The following is a 20,795-nucleotide window of genomic DNA, read 5'->3' as shown; positions in this document are numbered from 1 at the left end:
GTGAAGTACCTCTAAATAGCATTAAGCATTTTAAGTAGGTTTCTGGTGCACCATTCCAAATGTGAAAACAATATTCTAAGGTTAGGTCGATTCTTAATTTATATAGTGTAAGGAACGATGCAAGTGAGAAGTAGTACTTTGAATGGAAAAGGTCAGCAAGGTTTTGTGAATGATAAGGAGACTATATGATGTGTACATGACATGAACAGATTAAAACAGCCAAAGAAGAGAAATCTGATCATGCCTCAAGGTCTTCAGTATTATCAAAGATAAAAATTTACTGAAGTCTTCACTGCAAGACATAACTTTTATTTTTAATTCCACCCAGAAAAGGTTGTAAACTTATCATACATTAGTATTAGTACCATGAGTGAGCTAAAGAATGGATAATCCAGAAACCCTACTCTATAGACTTTTTGCAAGCTATTGGCAAAATCTCACAGCAAGCAAAGAAAGAAATTCATCTACCACCAAGTAGTCGTGAAGTTCACTGGTAAGTTGTTGTCCTCACCAGAGAATGATAAGCAGATTACTGTTTAAGATATTGGTGACAGAAGATTTTAAAGCTTGGAATATTGGAGCACTACAAGGTTTGTTAAACTGTGTTTGAACACTATAAGGTTTGTAAATTACTTGACTCTGAGGCAGGAAGTCATCCACTAGCAATCACTAGAGAAGAAACTGGTGATCAACTCCATAAGATAACAGTCTGGTAAATAGGCTTCAATGCCAGACCTAATCAGATGACCTGGAAATGTCAGGGGCAACCAGAAGAATTTTTATCCAAACCTTTCCATGGCTAGATCCAAAGGTGGGTAATGTTAACTAGGAGATGGCCTCTGAAGTTGAGTGGTAGAATCTGCTGATAATCACAAATTAAGTGGGGCTTCTATGTAGTGAAGAAATTTGCGACTGACGATTCTATATTAGTTTCAAGAGAAGCGATATGAGAGCAGAAAGATAATACTCTGATGGTTGACTTTTATCTCAATCTAACAGATAAGAGATAATCATAAAAGGCTAACATAAAAGATAGCCAAAGTACTGATGAAACATGACCTTCGCACCACATTCAAACATCATGTTAAACTAGCAACTCTGATCTGCTCGGGATAAACTAAGGATAAACTTCACCCTCTAGCACACCCTGGAGTGTATGCAGTTCCCTGTGACAGTGATTGGCCTACCATAGGCAAACAGGAGGACCAGTTAACATCTGCCTGGAAGAACATAAAAAAATACATTTTGGAAAATTATGGAGACAACTACCGTGTTGAAGTAAAACTTTAGTTTAATATAAACCAAAATACACACTCGACGTTTAGACCTTCATATCAAAGTAATCATCTGGAGCATACACAATATATACACAGAGACAAGCTGCAGTACAATCTACATGGTTTGCTAAAGTTACTGACCAACCGTTACAACAATTATTGGCCTGACCTCAGGTGAAAAAAATAATAAAATAAAGTAAAATAAAAATAAAAAAAATAAAATAAAAAAACCTTAACTACATCAAAGCTAGAGTCCTATTATTATTATTATTATTATTATCTATTAGGTTAATTCGGAAAATGCAAGGACTCACAGAGGAGATGGGCAGCCTTCTGAGGGGATGGTGCAGAACATCAGTAGAATGGAAGTGACGGAGGCCATGAAGAGGATGAGGAATGGAAAAGCGGTGGGCCCCGACAGAATTCCAGTGGAGGCATGGAAGGCACTGGGGGAAGAGGGAATTGACCTGCTGTGGGACCTGTTCATGAAAGTTTGCCAACAGGAAAATATACCCGAGGAATGGAGGGAGAGTACTCTTGTTCCCATCTACAAGGGTAAAGGGGATGCACAAGACTGTAAAAATTACAGAGGAATAAAGTTGATGTCCCACACAATGAAGATCCTAGAAAGGGTTCTTGATGGTAGATTGAGGGAGGAGGTGGAGATTGCAAAGGAACAATTTGGCTTCATGCCTGGTAGATCAACAACAGATGCTATCTTTGGGTTACGACAGATGATGGAAAAATATCGAGAGAAACAAAGGGAGCTACATCTGGTATTTATTGATCTGGAGAAAGCATACGATAGAGTGCCAAGGCAAGAAGTCTGGAGGTGTCTGAGGGAGAAGAAGGTGCCGAAGAAATATGTCAGGTTGGTGCAGGAAATGTACAGAAATGTGAAGACAAGTGTTCGGACCTGTTTGGGACAGACAGAAAGTTTTCAAGTAACAGTTGGCTTGCATCAAGGGTCAGCATTAAGTCCGTTTCTGTTTAATATTGTGATGGAGGTGGTAACAGAGGAGGTGAGAGAAGATGCACCTTGGACAATGCTGTATGCAGATGACATCTTGCTGTGTGTAGATTCAAGAGAAGAAGCGGAAACTAAACTGGAAAGATGGAGAAAAGTACTGGAAGAGAGAGGTATGAGACTGAGCAGAAGTAAGACAGAGTATATGTTGCGCAGTGGGCGGTGGCCAGGAGACAGACCTGGAGCTGGAAGGAAATGTCATCAGGAAGGTGAGAGACTTTAGATACTTAGGTTCGACAGTGGAAGAAGATGGAGGAGGTGAGAAGGAAGTGGGATGCAGGATACAAGCAGGTTGGAGGAACTGGAGGGAGATGGCTGGAGTGTTATGTGATAAGAGGGTGCCGATCAATCTGAAAGGCAAAATTTATAGGACAGTAGTGAGGCCAGCTATGACATATGCTATAGAAACTGTGGCCCTGAGGAAAAATAACATTAGCAGGATGGAAGTAGCAGAGATGAGAATGCTTAGGTGGATGTGTGGTGTGACCAGAAAGGATCATCTGAGAAATGACTATGTCAGGGGAACAGTGAAAGTTACGAACTTAGGAGCGAAAATACAGGAGGCAAGGTTGAGATGGTTTGGTCATGTGATGAGGAGGGAGGACGAATATGTGGGAAGGGTCATGCAGATGGATGTGCAAGGAAGGCGGAAGCGTGGGCGGCCAAAGAAGAGATGGAGGGAGCTGGTAGAAGAGGACTTGAAGATGAAGAACTTGGATGTGGTGACAGCCCAAGACAGGAAGGTGTGGAGGAGACTCATAATAAACAGTGACCCCACTTAAGTGGGAGAAGCTGCAGAAGAAGAAGAAGAAGATCTATTAGGTTACAAAATTAAATTGGCCTGGAGAGCAACATGTTTATATATATATATATATATATATATATATATATATATATATATATATATATATACAGGGTGTTCGGGATAAATTTGACATATTTATAATTAATTATATTTTTCCGTAAGTTACATGTATTAACACACACTTCTCTTCATTTAAAAGTTTGGACCCTTCTTCATTCATATACAAGATGTCAGAAAGGATGGATAGCTGGAACCCACCTGAATCATGGAAGAGAATAACTTGTATCATGATGATTCGTGCCCGCCATCAAAATAAGGATATTACGACTGCTGCCCAATGCTCCCTGAATACAGTAAAAACAATCAGGCATGAACTAGAGACTTGCAATGGTGACTACGAGGATGTAGCAAGAAGAAAGATCCCTAGCAGACGATCTGATTGCGTTCGTACAGCAGAATTCCTCGCAAATCTGCAGGAACAGGTGTTGAAGAACCCTGGCATTGGAATTCGGGCTTTGTTCGTGGAGTTGCTAACTGTAGTCAAGCCCTGGATAACAAGGGTAGCCAATGGTAGGCCGTATGTATGGCAGCAGGATTCGGCCCCTTGCCACACCTCTGGGAAAAGTCAAAAATGGTTGTCTGAAAATTTCTACGACTTCACCAGTCCAAATGTTTGGCCTCCAAACTCCCCAGACCTTAACCCCATGGATTATTTTGTATGGGGCGCAGTTGAAAAAGACACCAATCGCACTTCCAGTAATACAAAAGCCCAGTTAATGGATAAAATTAAAACAGTTTTTGCGGCCCTTCCCAGGGAGACTGTAGCATCAGCTTGTTCGAGGTTCCGAAGCAGAATTGAAGCTGTGATCGATGCTAATGGTGGTTATTTTGAGTAAATCTTGTTGATAGTATTGTAATTAACTCTGCCTGTAATGTTTTTTTGTCAATTCATTAAATTTAATAGATACAAAGAAGATTTTCTTTTTCCTTACAAAACTGTCAAATTTATCCCGAACACCCTGTATATATATATATATATATATATTAGGGAAAAAAAAAGTTATACATATAAATTTCAACTAATTGGTATGGGATAGTTTCCAATAAAAGCTTAAAATTGCTTAAAGTCCTAAAGTATGCTAGATACTAAGTAGGCTGAATATGTGTCATCCAAATTCTTGGAATTCTTATGCCACCATTATTGTTGAGATTAGGGTGGTTAATCAGAATTTCACAGCCTTCTTTAAATTTTCTTTCATACCAGGTTTTTGTATGATGTAAAGAACAGGTACTTTTCCAATCAATTTGGTGTAGGGTGTTGAGAGCGTGATCTGAGAGCCTGCTTCACCAAAATTTTTATATTTAATGAGTCTTTTGTGTTTTTTTTGTTTTTTTACATATAGGGATTGTACGTTCAATTTCACCAATATGAGGTAAGTTACAGGTGCAGTAGATGCAATAAACTCCAGGATGAGCCAATGGGGGGGGGGGGATCCTTAGTTGAATAAGTTTTTTCATTTTTTATATTTTAAAAGTGGCATTGAGATTATAATGGTGTAGGATTCTATTGATTTTTTCTGATAACCCTTTAACGTATGGGATGGCTATGGTTTTACTGTAATCTATATTCTTTTTTGATAAAGTTTTATTAAGAACTTTATTAATAGTATTTTTGTTATAGCCATTATTTCTAAACGTGTTGCTAATAATTTTTAATTCTTGTTTAAGAGCTTGTTGATTAGAGCAAATTGTTATAGCTCTGTTTTTAAGGATGTTAATGCTCCAAATTTTTGCAATGGGTGGTGATATGAGTTAGCATGTATATATTGGCCAGTATGTGTAGGTTTGCAGTACACCGTGAAAGATAAACTATTTGAGGGAAGACGTGTGACCAGTATATTCAAGAACGGGAGCGAATTCTTATTTTTAATTTCGATAGTAAATTATATGCGTTCATGTTGTTTGTTCAGGTGGCTAAGAAATATGTTTAATGTTTGTCGACTGTGTGGCCAGATAGCAAAAACATCGTCAACATATCTAAGCCACTGTAGGTTTTACAGTAAAGGAATCAAGAGCACATTGCTCAAATAATGCTTCCATACAGAAGTTAGCAGGGGAGGATAGTGGTGAATGCATGGTCATACCTTCTTTCTGTAGGTAAAATTTATTTTGCCACATGAAGTACTGGAATGTAGTACATGGACAAAGAGGGCTGTAATGTCGAGCAGAAATTTGTTCTGTAGGAGAAGAATTGTGTCACTGATTGGGACATCAGTGAAAACGGCAGAAACATCAAACTAACTAATAAATCATCTTTGCAAAGTGTTATGTTTTTAATTTTGTTTATAAAGTGTTGTGTGTTCTTTATATAGGAGGGGGAATGACCTACCAACTCCTTAAGGGTTGACACTAATCTCTTGGTTAGGTCATAATTAGGACTATCTATTCCTTCAACTATCAGCTGATGGGGAATGTTTTGTTTGTGTACTTTAAGAACACCATATATTTTGGGAAGACAGGTGTAACAGGGTATAAGTTTTTTAACAGTGTCTGACGGCCAAGAAGTGACAGACTTAAGTAATTTCTCAGTTTTTTCTTTGTTCTGTTAGTTGGATTATAGTTTACAAGCTGATAGGTGCTGTTAGCTGACACTAGTTGATTCATCTGATGGATGCAAGTTGGCCTGTCAAAGACGACAGTGGCATTACCTTTGTCCGATTTTGTTATAATTATATCTTGATTAGCTTTTAATGACTTGATTGCTGCTAGTGTTCTGTTTATGTAACTAGCAGCAATTAAAAATTATTAGCAACACGTTTATAAATAATGGCTATAACAAAAATACTATTAATAAAGTTCTTCATAAAACTTCATCAAAAAAGAATATAGATTACAATAAAACTATAGCCATCCCATACATTGAAGGGTTATCAGAAAAAATCAATAGAATCCTACACCATTATAATCTCAATGCCACTTTTAAACGACCTATAAAATTAAAAAACATATTCAACTCCTCTAAGGAGCCTCTCCTTCCATTGGCTCATCCTGGAGCTTATTGCATCTGCTGCACCTGTAACCAGTGGTGAGCTATAAGGGGATCGCACGAGCCCTTTGTTAAATTTTTCTCAAATTTGCGAGCCTCTTGATTAATAATCTTGTAGAACTAGAAAATACCACCGTGGAATGTATACATGCTACTACAATTGCTACTTTAAATTCATATGGATTATGTCTGATAACTATATAAAAAATCATTTCATTGCATTTTGTTCTGATGGAGCTGGTGTAATGTTAGGAAACAAATCAGGTGTTGCAATCAAACTTCTACAAAAATTTCCCAAAGTTGTGATTTGGCATTGCGCTCATCGTTTTCACTTAGCATTAGACGATTCGATAAAAAACATTAAAGATATAAATCATTTTGAAATATTTATGGATAAATTATATGCTTTTTAACATCAATCACCAAAAAAATCAACGAGAATTAAATATGATTGCAAAAAACCTTGGTATTGAAATTTTAAAGATTGGCCGTGTGTTTGGACCACGATGGGCAGCTTGCAGTTTATGAACGGCTCTTGCTTTGTGGAGAAATTACCCAGCTTTATGCAAGCATTTTGCATCGAACAATAAATATAAAGGCTTTTTTAAACCAACTTCTCCATTTGGAATTTTTAAAAGATCTAGCATTAATGATTGATATCCTACAGGAATTATCATATCTGTCAGAAGCTCTACAAAGTCACAATATAAGTTTTATAAGGGCTAAGTTAGGCCTTTTTTTTTTTTTTTTTTTTTTTTGCTCGATGATGCGAGCCCTTTGTTAAAATTTCCATAGCTCACCACTGCCTGTAACTTACCTTATATTGGTGAAACTGGACGTACAATCCCTATACATAAAAAAGAACACAAAAGACACATTAAATATAACAAAAATTTTGGTCAAGCAGGCCTCTCAGATCATGCTCTCAACACCCTATACCAAATTGATTGGAAAAGTACCTGCTCTTTACATCATACAAAAACCTGGTATGCAAGAAAATTTAAAGAAGCCTGTGAAATTCTGATTAACCACCCTAATCTCAACAATAATGGTGGCATAAAAATTCCAAGAATTTGGATGACACATATTCAGCCTACTTAGTATCTAGCATACTTTAGGACTTGAAGCAATTTTCAGCTTTTATTGGAAACTATCCCATACCAATTAGTTGAAATTTATATGTATAACTTTTTTTTCCCTAATATATATATATATATATATATATATATAAACATGTTGCTCTCCAGCTCAATTTAATCTTGTAACCTATAGATAATAATAATAGGACTCTAGCTTTGATGTAGTAAAGGTTTTTTTATTTTATTTTATTATTTTTTTCACCAGAGGTCAGGCCAATAATTGTTAATGGTTGGTCAGTAACTTTAGCAAACCATGTAGATTGTACTGCAACTTGTCTCTGTGTATATATTGTGTATGCTCCAGATGATGGACCCTGATATGAAAGTCGAAACATCGAGCGTGTATTTTGGTTTATATTAAACTAAAGTTTTACTCCAACACAGTAGTTGTCTCCATAATTTTCCAAAATATATTCTGATCACCGTGTAAGCATGAAAGAAATGATTCCCAACATAAAAAATACATTCACTACTATTACTATGGCAAATCAGGACTGGCAAACCATGCTTTGGACATCTCTTCACACAGGATTAGATGGAAGAAAATGAATGTGCATTTAGAAGTCGACACAGATCTGAAAAATTATTTTTTGAGTCAGTCATGCCTTTGAAGAATTCTCCTAACCTGAACAAATATGGTTGCATTAATTTGCGAAAAATTTGGGAGACTGTTATCCTAAGACCAACTCCCACATAGCTGTAATACTTTTTTTTTTTTTTTTTTTTTTTACAACAATAGAGGTTTTAGATCTTTTGTGCATTACAATTGTATTTTTTCACTTACTCACTGTAGTATATACAAGCTGTGTTGTGCTTGGATGATGCTGATTTGCAATTCCGCAAAATATAAGCAGTTAATAAAACATCCTTTGAATTAAAAATAATCATGGACTTTTATCTCAGTTCCTTGAAACAGGCTGAATATAAGCTTCCATCCATGTTATGCAATATAGTCAATAATGATAACTGTACCTAGAATAAATTTATAGGCTAAATAATATCTAATGCTTACAAACAGAACTAAATAGTTCTGTTTGTAAGCATTAGATATTACTCCCCCCACCCCCACACACACAAACCTATGACAAAGCCCCTCTCAAAAAATCATCACTACAAGAACACAAAGAAACAAACATGCCATGTCTAAATCCAACCCTATCTGCACAAAAAAAAAAAAGTTAAACTGTAATAGCAGTTGAAGTCTTCCAAGCACGTACCAACAAACAGTAAAATCAACACCTGGCTTGTGACCAGTATAGGAACATAACCATGAAACCACTACCATCTATCATCTATTATCTTCCTCAGATAAGCTCTGCTAAGCTTCGAGGAAGAAAATTATTAACTTGCAAGTATCTGTTATTCACAATTGTAATGTGTTATTACAACATCTATGTATGCAATTTATCTGACACATAAAAAAAAACAATAAATAAATAAATTATTATTATTATTTTGTATATTCTATAATCAAAAATTCTGTATAATCTTTATTGTAATTATTAGAAGAACATGTGTTGTAAATACATAATACAGAGGCAAAAAGTATTTTTAAAAATTTTAATTGAAATCCAATGTAGAAAATGTAGCACTTAGTGCTGAATTCTGTAAAACTATAAGCTGCAATGTCACTCAAGATGCTTATTGTACATGTAAATATTTTAACAGATCAATTAAAAAAAAAAAAAAATTATTTGACAGCTCCAGGGAGTCAAAGGACTCATCGAAGGGGGGAACCTGCTCTACAACTTCGTCTCCACCATTCAATCACCAACCGACTATAACAATGCCATCTACTGCCAACCACCACTGGTATTTCCACAGACAATCGCAAACATCCATGCCCACGGTGGGATTCGAACCCACAGTCTTTTGGCTGGAGAGCAGATATGCTATCCACTCAGCTAACCAGGCTGGCAAATAAAGCAGTGACTACATTTCAAATACAGTCACTTCCCTCTCCTTATAACAAATGTCACTATATTATTATTATATAACACCTCAAAGGAGTCCAAAGACTCATCGAGGGCGAGCACCTACTCTACAGCTGTTCATCTCCATCAAAAACTACCTTCATTTACACAAATGCCACCTACCACCGACCACTACTACTAGTATTTGCACAGACAATCACAAACATCCATGCCCACAGTGGGATTCAAACTCGCAGCCTTTTGGCTGGAGAGCAGATACACTAACCACTCGGCCGACCAGGCCAGCCGAGTGGTTAGCGTATAACAAACACATTCATTCCTTAAAAGTCCCAACCAAAGTTTCATGTGTGCAACGCAGTACTAAAAAGAAATGCACTACAGCAAACTATCCATTTTAATAAACTGTTCCTGTGATCCCTATAAGTTTGCTATAGCGAGATCCAACTGTATTGATTATAAGTGCTAATAAATTATTTCAGAATTTTAGTAAATTTAGAAATAATTTATTAAAAACAGCAGATTGAATAAACAATTTTATTAAAATAAAATTTTTTATCCTTAGTATAAGAATGAAACATTTCACAAAATGTAACATAGTTTTTACCTTTGCCCCACTCAAAATGGCTCCATAAAGGTGAAGTAAATCAATCTGTACAGAACATGGAAGTTGACATGGAATGTGCTGAAAACAATCTGTCAGAAAGATAAAAGATAAAAAAATAAAATAAACAAATACTATAAGTAATAGTTCTATTTAATAAGTAACCAGATTACATTTACTACTGTGTACAATGAGTACATTTTTAAAGTTTCCATCTAGAACTACATTTTAATCATGACTTATTTTTAATGGTATTAACAACAAACGAACTGTTTTATAAAAAGATGTTTTATTAAATGCTCATATTTTACTGAATTTCAAATCATCATCATCACAGCACAACATGTATATGTGACAGTGCATAAGTGAAACAATACAATTGTAACAGGCCAAAGATCTAAAGTCCTATTTTGGTGACCTCTAATGTTATAAAAGAAAAAAATAAATAAATTATAGCTATGTGGGAGTTGCTCTTAAGATAACAGTCTTCCAAATTTTTGGCAAATTAATGCAACCATTATCATCAATGCAAATTTGACAAATTAATGCAAACACATCAACATAGCGTAACCACAATAGGGGCTTGTATGTAGCTGTGGTAAGTACTTTGTTTTCAAAATGTTCCATGTAAAAGCTAAAGGGGCGAGAGGAGTAACCCATAGCAGTACCATTAATCTGCTTGTGATTTTTCCTCCCCATGTAAAGTAACCCACATACATAGTAAATTTGAATAATTCACAGATATCGAGAGGGGAATTCAGACTTGATCAAATGAAGAGTGTCTATAAGCGGTATATTGGTAAATAAAGAGGTGCCATCAAAACTAACCATTGTGTCTGAATTTTTAAGGATATGATTTTTAACTAGTGATTTGAAATGACATCTATTAGATTGATGATACTACAGTTTAAATTTTGAACTTAACTGTATAATTCTTTCTTCATACTAATCATTTAATTTTTTGCTTTAATATAGAAAATTAACTGTTGTGTTGAAATTACTAGTAAACACCACACATCTCTCTCTCATTTCAAAATAAGCGAGTATTTTTTAAGAAATTGGTACACGTACAGTAGACATGCATCACAGTAGATATCACTAAAATGAAATTATGAGCCGTAATGAATTATGGAAAAGTTCCAGCCTAAACCCCATAGAACCTATGCTATTTTAAGTTCATCAGATGGAAGTTTTTCCGCTCGGCTATATTACCAGTTATATTATTATTATCTGAGACCTCCAGGGAGTCAAGGACTCATCGAGAGAGGCTGTAAATTACCCAACCCAGCTATCATACCTTCCCTTAAATTCATTTACACTAGATGCACTCATTACCCCTAAGGGTAAATTATTCCACTCACTCACTGCTCTCTGAGAGAAAAACCTAGCTCTTACCCCTTTCTTGACTGAGAACAACCTTAACTTCCATGGATGCCCCCGTGTTCTCTCCCTGCCTTCCATATAACGAAAATTTTCATCATTTGAAATGCTATAACACAAATTCAAAAGTTTATAGGCCTCTATCATATCACTCCTCTTTCTCCTGTTAACCAGAGTCAGTAATCCACATACTCGCAAACTATCCTCATAACCTAAATCCCATAATCTGGATATAATCTTTGTAACTCTTCTTTGCACCCTTTCCACAGCTTCTTTATCCCCTTGAAACCCGGGAGACCAAATCTGCGCACAGTAATCCAAGTGTAGTCTTATCAAAGCCTTATAAAGAGGCAAAATTACTTCCTTATCCTTACATATCAAGGTTCGCTTCAGCATAGAAATTATCCCATTGCAACTTTTGCTATGTGACCTTTGAACTTTAAATTCTTATCCACCAACACACCAAGATCCCTTGCCTCTTCAGTTTCTTGTAGCACAATCCCGCTAATATAATATGCCGCTGGATCTCTAATCACGCCAAAGTACATAACTTTACACTTACTAACATTAAACTGATGGCCATTTTCGTTTGCCCAGATTTCCATTCTTTTCAAATCATTTTGTAATTGCTGAATATCAGTAGCATCCCTGATTGCCCTGCCTATCTTCGCATCATCAGCAAACAATTGCAAATCTAATGATAGACCCTGCTTGAAGTCATTAATGTATAGATTGAACAATAATGGCCCAATGACTGAACCCTGAGTTACACAATTACCTCAAATCTGGCAGGTTCACACCCACTGTATACCACTTTTTGATATCTGTCTGTTAACCATCCCCTGATCAAAGTCAATAGATTATGTTCTAATCCCATATTCTCCAGTTTACGCAACAGCCTATTGTGTGGTATCCTATCAAATGCCTTAGAAAAATCTAACATTATCATACTGTATCCATTTCCTTTATCCAACTCGGCAGTAACATTGTTATAAAATATGAGCAAATTTCTAAAACATGACCTTCCTTTAGTAAACCCATGCGGTTCCCTGCAGAGTATAGAATGATTGTCTACCCATTTCTGTATGCGAGTTCTTACTAACTTCTCTAAAATCTTTACTACCACACCAGAAATACCAATAGGTCGGTAGTAAGACACATCAGTTTTTGCACCACCCTTGTGCAATGGAACTATATTACATTCCTTCCATTCCTTTGCTATCATTCCTGAGCTGAGAGTCAAGTTATACAAATGTGTGAAAGGCCTAGCCAATTGAGCTGAACATTCCTTTAACAAACGGGCAGATATTCCATCTGTCCCTATTGACAAATTCTTATCCAGGTTATACAAAGCTCTTCAACCTCATTTTCATGAACCTCTCTCACATTTCTTTCTTGCTTCTTCCAACAGACCTTTCATATCTTCTCTCATACTATGTTTGTCACCACTTAAATTATTAGTACTTACCAACACTACCATTTCTTTTACATTTCTTTTTTTGGTTTTCAATTACATTTGTCATATTTTTAATTTTCGTTCCCAGGAAACTAGAAGTGGTGACTCCCTTGGCAAGCGCAAATTTTAAAATTGAGTCATCATACCATATTACCTCTTTTTTCTTAGATATCAACGGACTTACCTTGTTGTTATTAATATTTTGATTAATAAGTTCAGTATTTTCCTGCCTGTTCTTGTTCTCATCCTTTTTCTTATCCTGTCGAAGTTTTTAAATAAACGTTTTTCCATGTTTTCCAATTCCCTGGTGGATTTCCTAATAATTTCTTTTAACCGAGCTATTTCTAATGTCAGTGTATCCTCAGATAAATTATTATCATCACTGCAGCAGTGGTTTTGTTCAGGACAAACGCTCTCCTCAGCAGCAACTTTAGCTTTAGTCACTGCCTTGTTACGACGAGTTTTTGGCGCAATTTTTAAGAGTAGTAAAAACTAATAATTTTTCTGAAATTATGTTATAAAATACTTTAGTACAATAACTACACTAATAAAACTACAATAATATACTAAAATACACAATTAAATATAAGAAAACACTTAAAAAATCAACAAAAATCACAAATCTTTGAATCACAAATCACAAATATATTTGGTTTAATCCTATATCCAAGTGTAAGCAAACAAAGCTTGCACCTGAAGTATTTTCAGGACTGGGGCAACTCGTGGCAAAGGTGGTATAAGTTCTCATCACTTGCCTTAGTATCCCATAATGCAAAGTACATCTCCTTGCAGGCATGTATAATGCTATGCATTAAGGGAAGGGTCACTATCCAGACCGGTTGCGACCTTTATTGAGGTCTCATCAGTGGGAGCCAGACCCAGAGGTGGTGATATTAAGGTGGAAGTAATGGAGAAGTCATATTTTCATATTTTTCCATTTCCATATTCCAATAAAGGTCGAAACTGGTCTGGGTAGTGACCCTTCCCTTAATGCACAGCATTATACATGTCCGCAAGGAGATGTGCTTTGCGTTATGGGATACTAAGGCAAGTGATGAGAACTCATACCACCTTTGCCACAGTCCTGAAAATACTTCAGGTGTAAATTTGTTTGCTTACACTTGGATAAAGGATTAAACCAAATATATAACTTTAAGCTCGCTATTAAACACAGTACAAGCTGTAAACCTTCGTTACACTGAACTGAACTTCCTAGCAAATGATATCACAATCAGGAGACAAGAGAAATTACAGGAAATATAAAAAAAAAGTTAAATCACAAGAAATAAAAGTAAATAAAACAAAAGAAAATTGTAGGAAGCAAAACAAAGGAAATGGAAGGAAGTCATTGAAGACAGAACACAAATAAGCCATATATATATAAAGCACACAACACAGAATGACAATATTAAAAAGTATAAATGCAAACAATAACAGGAGAACATAATGAACTAGAAGGGCATGAAATTACAAAAATCTAGAATTAACATTTAAATTTTGAAAGGTTACAATTAGATTAAATTAATACCACTTACCTAAAATCTTCATGAAGAACTACTGTAGTATGTGAAAATTGTAAAAATTTAGGTTTCTTTTACGATTGAAATTGAAAATTTAAGTCAAAAACCTAAAAATATTTCATCAGATATTTAGAATTTTTTAAAATTTATAAAAAAACAGATAGAGAATGTTTCGAACACAAAATGGGCTCCTGCCCAAACAAATTTCATACCAGCTTATACATCATTGAGTCTCTCTCTCTCTCTCTTTCCAATCAGGAAGCTGACATTCCTACCAGCTGCGAATATCACTGTTTTCCGTTCCTAAGACTGACTTTTATATATATATATGTGTGTGTGTGTGTGTGTGTGTGTGTGTGTGTGTGTGTGTGTGTGTGTGTGTGTGTGTGTTAAAGATACCAAGCTATTTTAAACCTGGTTTTAATCCTGAGATTTTTATTTAATAAGGTCAAAGTACCTTATGGTAATTTGTTTTGGTAAAATATTTATAAGCTCTGTATTATTAAAACCTTGGTAGTTCTAAGCCTGGCTCCAACCGATGAGACCTCAATAAGGTCAAAACCGGTCTGGGTAGTGGCCCCTTGCCTTCAATACATAGCATCATGCATCTCCTCAAGGAGATGTGCTTTGCATTAAGGGTAAATATCAAGAATAGTGATCAGAGCTTATTCCACCTTTACCACGAGTTGCCTAAGACTTGCACTAAGTGTGGATCACCCAGACTTGCACTACTTGCAGCCGCAAACTTGACTTTCTGTCTGTTTGCTTACTTGGGAAACAGATTAAAACCAGGTTTAAAATAGCTTGGTATCTGTAACGTATATTATACCCAAGGTAAAAAACTTTCTACATATATATATACACACACTAGGGGGGATCACCCCACCGGTGCCTATGGTGCACCCCCTCCCCCAGAGTTCTGGGCTGGCAAGCCGGTAAGACAAAAAACGTTTCAAATTTCAGCTTATCTTTTTATATATATAGAATAGATATATATATATACACACAGACACACACACGAGGGTGGTCTGAAAGTTCTCAGCCTTCACCATAGATGGCAACACTATCAGCAAGATTTTTTTTCTGAGTTGGTACATCTGTCATAAGCATCCATGTGAAATTGCAAGTCATTCTATCAAGTAGTTTGTTTTATACAGCTGTCTGAAGCAAAAGTGTTGTCTGTATCCCTTGAAATGGATAAAATTGAGTATCGTACAGTTACAAAATTCTTTGTAAAAGAAGGTTTAACGCCAAAAGAAATTCATTCGAAGTTCATAAAAGTTTTATGGGTACTCTTCTTCATTTTCGACAATTAAGAAATGGGCTACCGAGTTTAAAAGTGGCCGTACCAGCCTTGAAGAGGATTCACATGAAGGATGTCCAAAAAGTGTAACACCACCAGAAATCATTGATCAAGTACACGATATGGTATTGGATGACTGGCAAATCAAAGTGAGTGAAATTGCAGACACTAGAGGCATTTCAAAAAAATGTGTAGGGATATATTTTACATGAAGAATTGCAAATGAAAAAGCTTTGAGCAAGATGGTTGCAGCACTTGCTCACAGCAGATCAAAAACGCACTCGCATGAAAATCTCTGAACAGTGCTTGGAACATTTTAACAAAAATAAAACTGATTTTGTGCATCGATTTATTACTATGGATGAAACTTGGATTCACCATTACACACCAGAATCCAAACAGCAGTTCAAAACAGTGGACAGAAGCCAGTTGTTCAGTGCCAAAGAAGACAAAGTCAGTTCCATCAGCAGGAAAGGTCATGGCATCAGTGTTTTGGGATGCTAAAGGATTTTTATTTATTATCTTGAAAAGGGTAAAACAATAACCGGGGAATGTTATTCCAATTTTTTCACCAGACTAGATGAAAAAATTCATGAGAAAAGACCTGGTTTGCAGAAGAAAAAAATCATCTTTCATCAGGACGATGCACCTGCCCACAAAGGTATTTTTGGCAATGGGAAAATTAAGGGATCTGCACTATGAATTGTTGGAACATCCACCCTATTCCCCAGATTTGGCTCCCTCTGACTTCTATCTCTTTCCAAAACTAAAACTCTTCCTCACTGGTCAGCATTTTTCTTCAAATCAAGAGGTGATTGCAGTTGTAGAGGGGTATTTTGCAGATCTTACTAACAACCACTACAGGGACAGGATAATGGTACTGGAGCATCACTGGAATAAATGTATTAGTCTTAAGGGAGATTATGTTGAAAAATAAAAATTATAAATTCATATTTTCATTGTTAGGCCAAGAACTTTACTTTTCAAACCACCCTCGTAATGGTGGTCTGAAAACTTTGTGTGTGTGGATCACATACAAAGACCATCTTGTTTCCTTTGTGTGTGATCCACACACAAAGGCCATAAGACCTATAGCACACTAATGCTGTGTGTGGGGGCAAGAGGAATAGAAGAAAGAAAGGATGAATCTGTTCACATTTTGCTTGAACAGATGAGGATTGTAATCTTTAGAGAAGGCAGAGTGGGGAAGACTGTTCCAAAGGACATAAGTAGATAGGATGAAGGAGGAGGCAGTGAAGTTGGTTCAGTGAGTTTCAAGATGGACAGTAAAAGGGTGTTGATTAGCAGGGGATCTTGTTTTAATGATTTTGGAGGAGAATGGAGGAATAATAGTGGCCAATTCAGAGCACTGTCAATGAAAGTATCTGTAGAAAAAGGCGCAAGGCAGAAACTGAACATCTGTGAAAGAGGGATTGAAGTAGGTATATCAGAGATGGATCATTAATTAGTCAGATTGTCCACCCCGAATATGGGAGCAACATTCAATGGCTGGGCAGATTTGGGATTTGTATAGAGGTAGCAGCTGTGAAGATTTGAAGTAGTGTCTTGTGCAACAAAGTACACCAAGTTTTTTGGTAGCTGTGGAAGCTATAGTTGAAAAGTGGTTGAGCCAAGAAAGATCAGAGGTGCAGGTCAGTCTGAATAAAAAATCTGATCATGTTTGAATATCTCAGTATTACTGAAGGTAATGGGGAAGAATATGAGCTCTTTCTTGTTAGAGATCAGAGAGAACTGAGTTTTGGTGGCATTGAAGTTTACAAGGCTGTCCTTGCCCCATTGGGATATAGTTAGGAGATCTGAGTTCAGGTTCACTGGTCATGGTAAATCTTCAGGATTGTAATACTTGAGCACTACAAGGTTTGCTGAATGAAAAGGAGGGATAGAGTGTAATTGGCAAAGCTATGGATAGGATTGGAAGTCTATGAGAGCAGGTCATTTATATACAAGAGGGAGAGAGTGGACGAAAGAACAGAATCCTGGGGTACTCCTGCACTGGTGGAGAAATCTGAGGAGAGTAAACCATCCATCATGACACATAGTGAGCAACCAGTGAGAAAGTTGGCAATCCAGTTACAGAGCAAGGAAGGCAGGGGATAGCAGTTTGGTGAGTAGGCCCCTGTGCCAAACCTGATCAAATGCCTTTGAAATGTAGGGCAACCATGTGAGTTTCTCCAAATTTCTCCATGACTAAGTCATGGAGAAATGGGTGATGAAAGCAAGATCTGCTGTAGATCACGAGTGGCAGAATCCATACTGCTGGTCACTGATTAGTTGGTATGACTCTAGGTGGTTCAAGAGTTGGTTGTTGATGACCTTTTCCATAATTTTAGAGAAAACAGAAGTGAGAGCAATTGGACAGAAGTTCGTTAGTTGACTTTTATCACCTTTCTTTGAAATGGGCTGGATGCGGACCTGCTTACAAGTTGTAGGCTAGATGCCAGTTGAATGGGATAGATTGAAGAGGCAATATACGATAGGTGTCGGTTCTGGAGCACAATTTTTTTTTAACACAATAGGTGGGATATCATCAGGACCAGATGTCTTGCTTCTGTTCAGGTTATTGAGAATTCTTCTGATTTCATTTTGTTGGAAGACTATGGTGACAAGAAAGGAGCCATTCTTGGTAGTATGGAGGGGACTTTGCCCAGGTCATCAATGCAGGAATTTGAAGAGAAAAGTGATGCCAGTAAGTTGGCCTTGTCTTTTGGTGAGGTAACTACAATACCATCTGGATGTGAGAGTGGTGAAAACCTAGGTGGGCAGAAGTTGTGCCCAATGGCCTTGGCAAGGGACCAGAAGGAGTGACTGTCATCTCGGCAGGAAGTGAGTTTGCAGCATTTGACACAAAGTCTGACTTGGACTTGGTGATAATTCTTTTGCAATGGTAGTGAACTGCAACATGGGCAAAGTGGGCAGCTGAAGTTTTGGTCTTGAGCCATTTGTGATAAGCAGAGGTTTTTTCTTTTACAGCATTGGCACACTTTTTTGAGAACCAAGGTTTGGATGGTGGTTGAGAATTTGGAATGCAATAAGGGATGAAAGCCTTCATTTCTTTCAGGAAGATTTCTGTTATTTAGTCTGAGAAGATGTTTGGATCAGAAGAATTGAAGCAGTAGTCGGACTATGGGAAGGAGGAACAGAAGTCACAGAGGTCCTCCCAATTGGCACTCTTGTACACAAGACTGTGAACTGGTGGGTGAAGGCTGTTCTGTGGCAAAAAAAGACATATGAAATTGTGGTCCAAGTTGCAGGAGGAGAACTGACAATTACAGTATACCTGGAAGGGGAGATTGTTAGGAAGAGGTCAAGCATGTTGGCAAATTGGAGGGGGTTGTCAAGTATTCTCATAAGATGACTGATGATCCAGGAAGGATGACCTTACTATTGGAGTATTTTGACTGCAGAAAGACTAATGCAGACTAATGTTCATCACTTCTGTTCCCTTCCTCTTTATAAATGGAGGTAACCAAGTTGGCTGACTACTGGAGCTTTTGGTTATTTTTGATTTATAATGGTACAGACTACACATATATAGGTTATTACAAAGATTTCAAGTAAGTGACACTAACTGGTACTGATACGTGTACTGATTGTGTGGATGATGACATGCTAGTACAGAAAGAAATTGCACACTTATGTGGACTCCTTCACAGGACAAAACTTGAGCTTGTGCGAATGGAGAAATGATTAGCATGTGGCACAGAAGGATAGAGAAAGAAACAAAGAGTGAATGGGAAAAGCATAAAAGTGTGAGAAACTGGGAGTAAAGAGATAATGTCGTATGGGGATTCGATGATAAGAGGTATACTTAACGAGAAAGTGACAGAAGCATTTTTTCCAGGTACAAAGATAAAGGATGTTAGTGAACCTTTAAATTTTTAGAAGAAAGAAGTGAATGAATTAACTGTTTTGGCAGGCAAAAATGATTTGAAGGGTGAGAAATATGCAATGAGAGAAGATATGAAAGAGTTGTTAGAAGCAGCAAAAATGAAGAGGAAGAGAGTAAAGATTGCAAGTCTGCTGCCTAGGTATGATATGATAGAATAGAATTGAGAAAAAGGATCTTGATTGTCAATGAGAAGATTGTGCAAAAGAAATGGTGTTCAGTTTATAGAAGTGTGGAGTGAATTTGGACATAAGAACCTGTATATGCCTGATGGACTGCACTTAAATGGATCTGGAATTAGGTGCTTGGAGAAAGTGTTATTTAGTGAGAGTTTGGAAGTGCGAAACCAAGAAAATCAGAGATATTAGGATGGAAGCAATCAAACATGTGTCTAGTAGCCCTTGAGATAGATAATAAGTAAGAGTGTAAGAATGATTATGAAGCACTGAGTACAATTTCCCTGGATTTTGAATCTGAATGAGCAGGTAATGCCATTATGTAAGGATAACTGTGGGCACAAAGGGATGTTGAAATGAATGTACAAGAATGCCTGAAGTATCAGAAATAAAGAGAAGAATTTTTGGCATTGGTCAGCTCAACTTGGCCAAAAATTATTGACATCAACAAGACCTGGTTGTCAGAGAATTACGTAGTTACAGGGATAGAATGTAATCAATATTGTATTTGCAGGGTATTATTAATGATAGCTGAAGAACTCCAGCCAACAAAAATAGAAGTTAAGGAAGATTGTAGATCTGATGGAAATGGTTCATTTGAGGTGTGAGACAGAGGCCAATTGGACAAAATATATTGTTGGTTGGTGAAAAACCTGGGGTCCAGAAGTAAATGTGGACAACATGCATCAGCAGATTAACACAACGAGTGCAGACTGAGCAATTATCATGGGAGACTTCAAATATGGTGATATAGATTAGGAGGAGGAAAGGGCACATGGCAGAATGGAAATGGAATTTATACAGTTACTAAGTGATAATTACCTGAAACAGCATGCGATGGAAGGGACAGGGATTTGAAGATGTCGGATCTGGTAACAGCATCAGAAGATCTATCTATAACTGCAGTAGAAACTCTACCTCCAACAGGGAAAGTGACCATGTAGTCTTGTACTGGGAGGCTGCTCAACATGTGGAAATTTCAGTCAAGAAACTGAAATTTCCACATGTTGTTCCAAGTCAAGACAACTTGGAGCAGTTCCATGGCATGAGAAACTAGACGGAATGAATGTCATTAGTGAATGGTAAGTGGTCAAGGATTGTTTAAGTGAGGAGGTCTCAGAGTGCATACCAGGGTCAGGAGGATAAACTAAGTAGGAATTAAGTGGATGACTAGCAATATAAAGAAGCAGCTGCAAAAAAAAAAACATTGCGGAAGGAATATAA

The 20,795-nt window shown here is 36.8% G+C and overlaps 1 protein-coding gene across 1 annotated transcript in view; it reads right to left on the bottom strand.

The window, feature by feature from the left end:
- Positions 1-20,795, bottom strand: part of LOC150109672 (neurobeachin-like protein 1) — a 1,254,229-nt gene that overhangs the window by 1,081,719 nt on the left and 151,715 nt on the right. Inside the window, exon 7 of the mRNA XM_090413954.1 lies at positions 9,833-9,921. Coding sequence (XP_090270080.1) covers positions 9,833-9,921 — 89 coding nt within the window. The remainder of the gene's footprint in view (positions 1-9,832; positions 9,922-20,795) is intronic.

The sequence above is a fragment of the Typopeltis vanoorti genome, chromosome 2, assembly GCF_054136105.1.
Source record: "Typopeltis vanoorti isolate ZY-2024b chromosome 2, IOZ_Tvanoo_1.0, whole genome shotgun sequence".
NCBI classification, from domain to species: Eukaryota; Metazoa; Arthropoda; class Arachnida; order Uropygi; family Thelyphonidae; genus Typopeltis; species Typopeltis vanoorti.
Note: the sequence above shows the minus strand (reverse complement) of the source record. Positions and strands in the feature narration are given on the sequence as shown.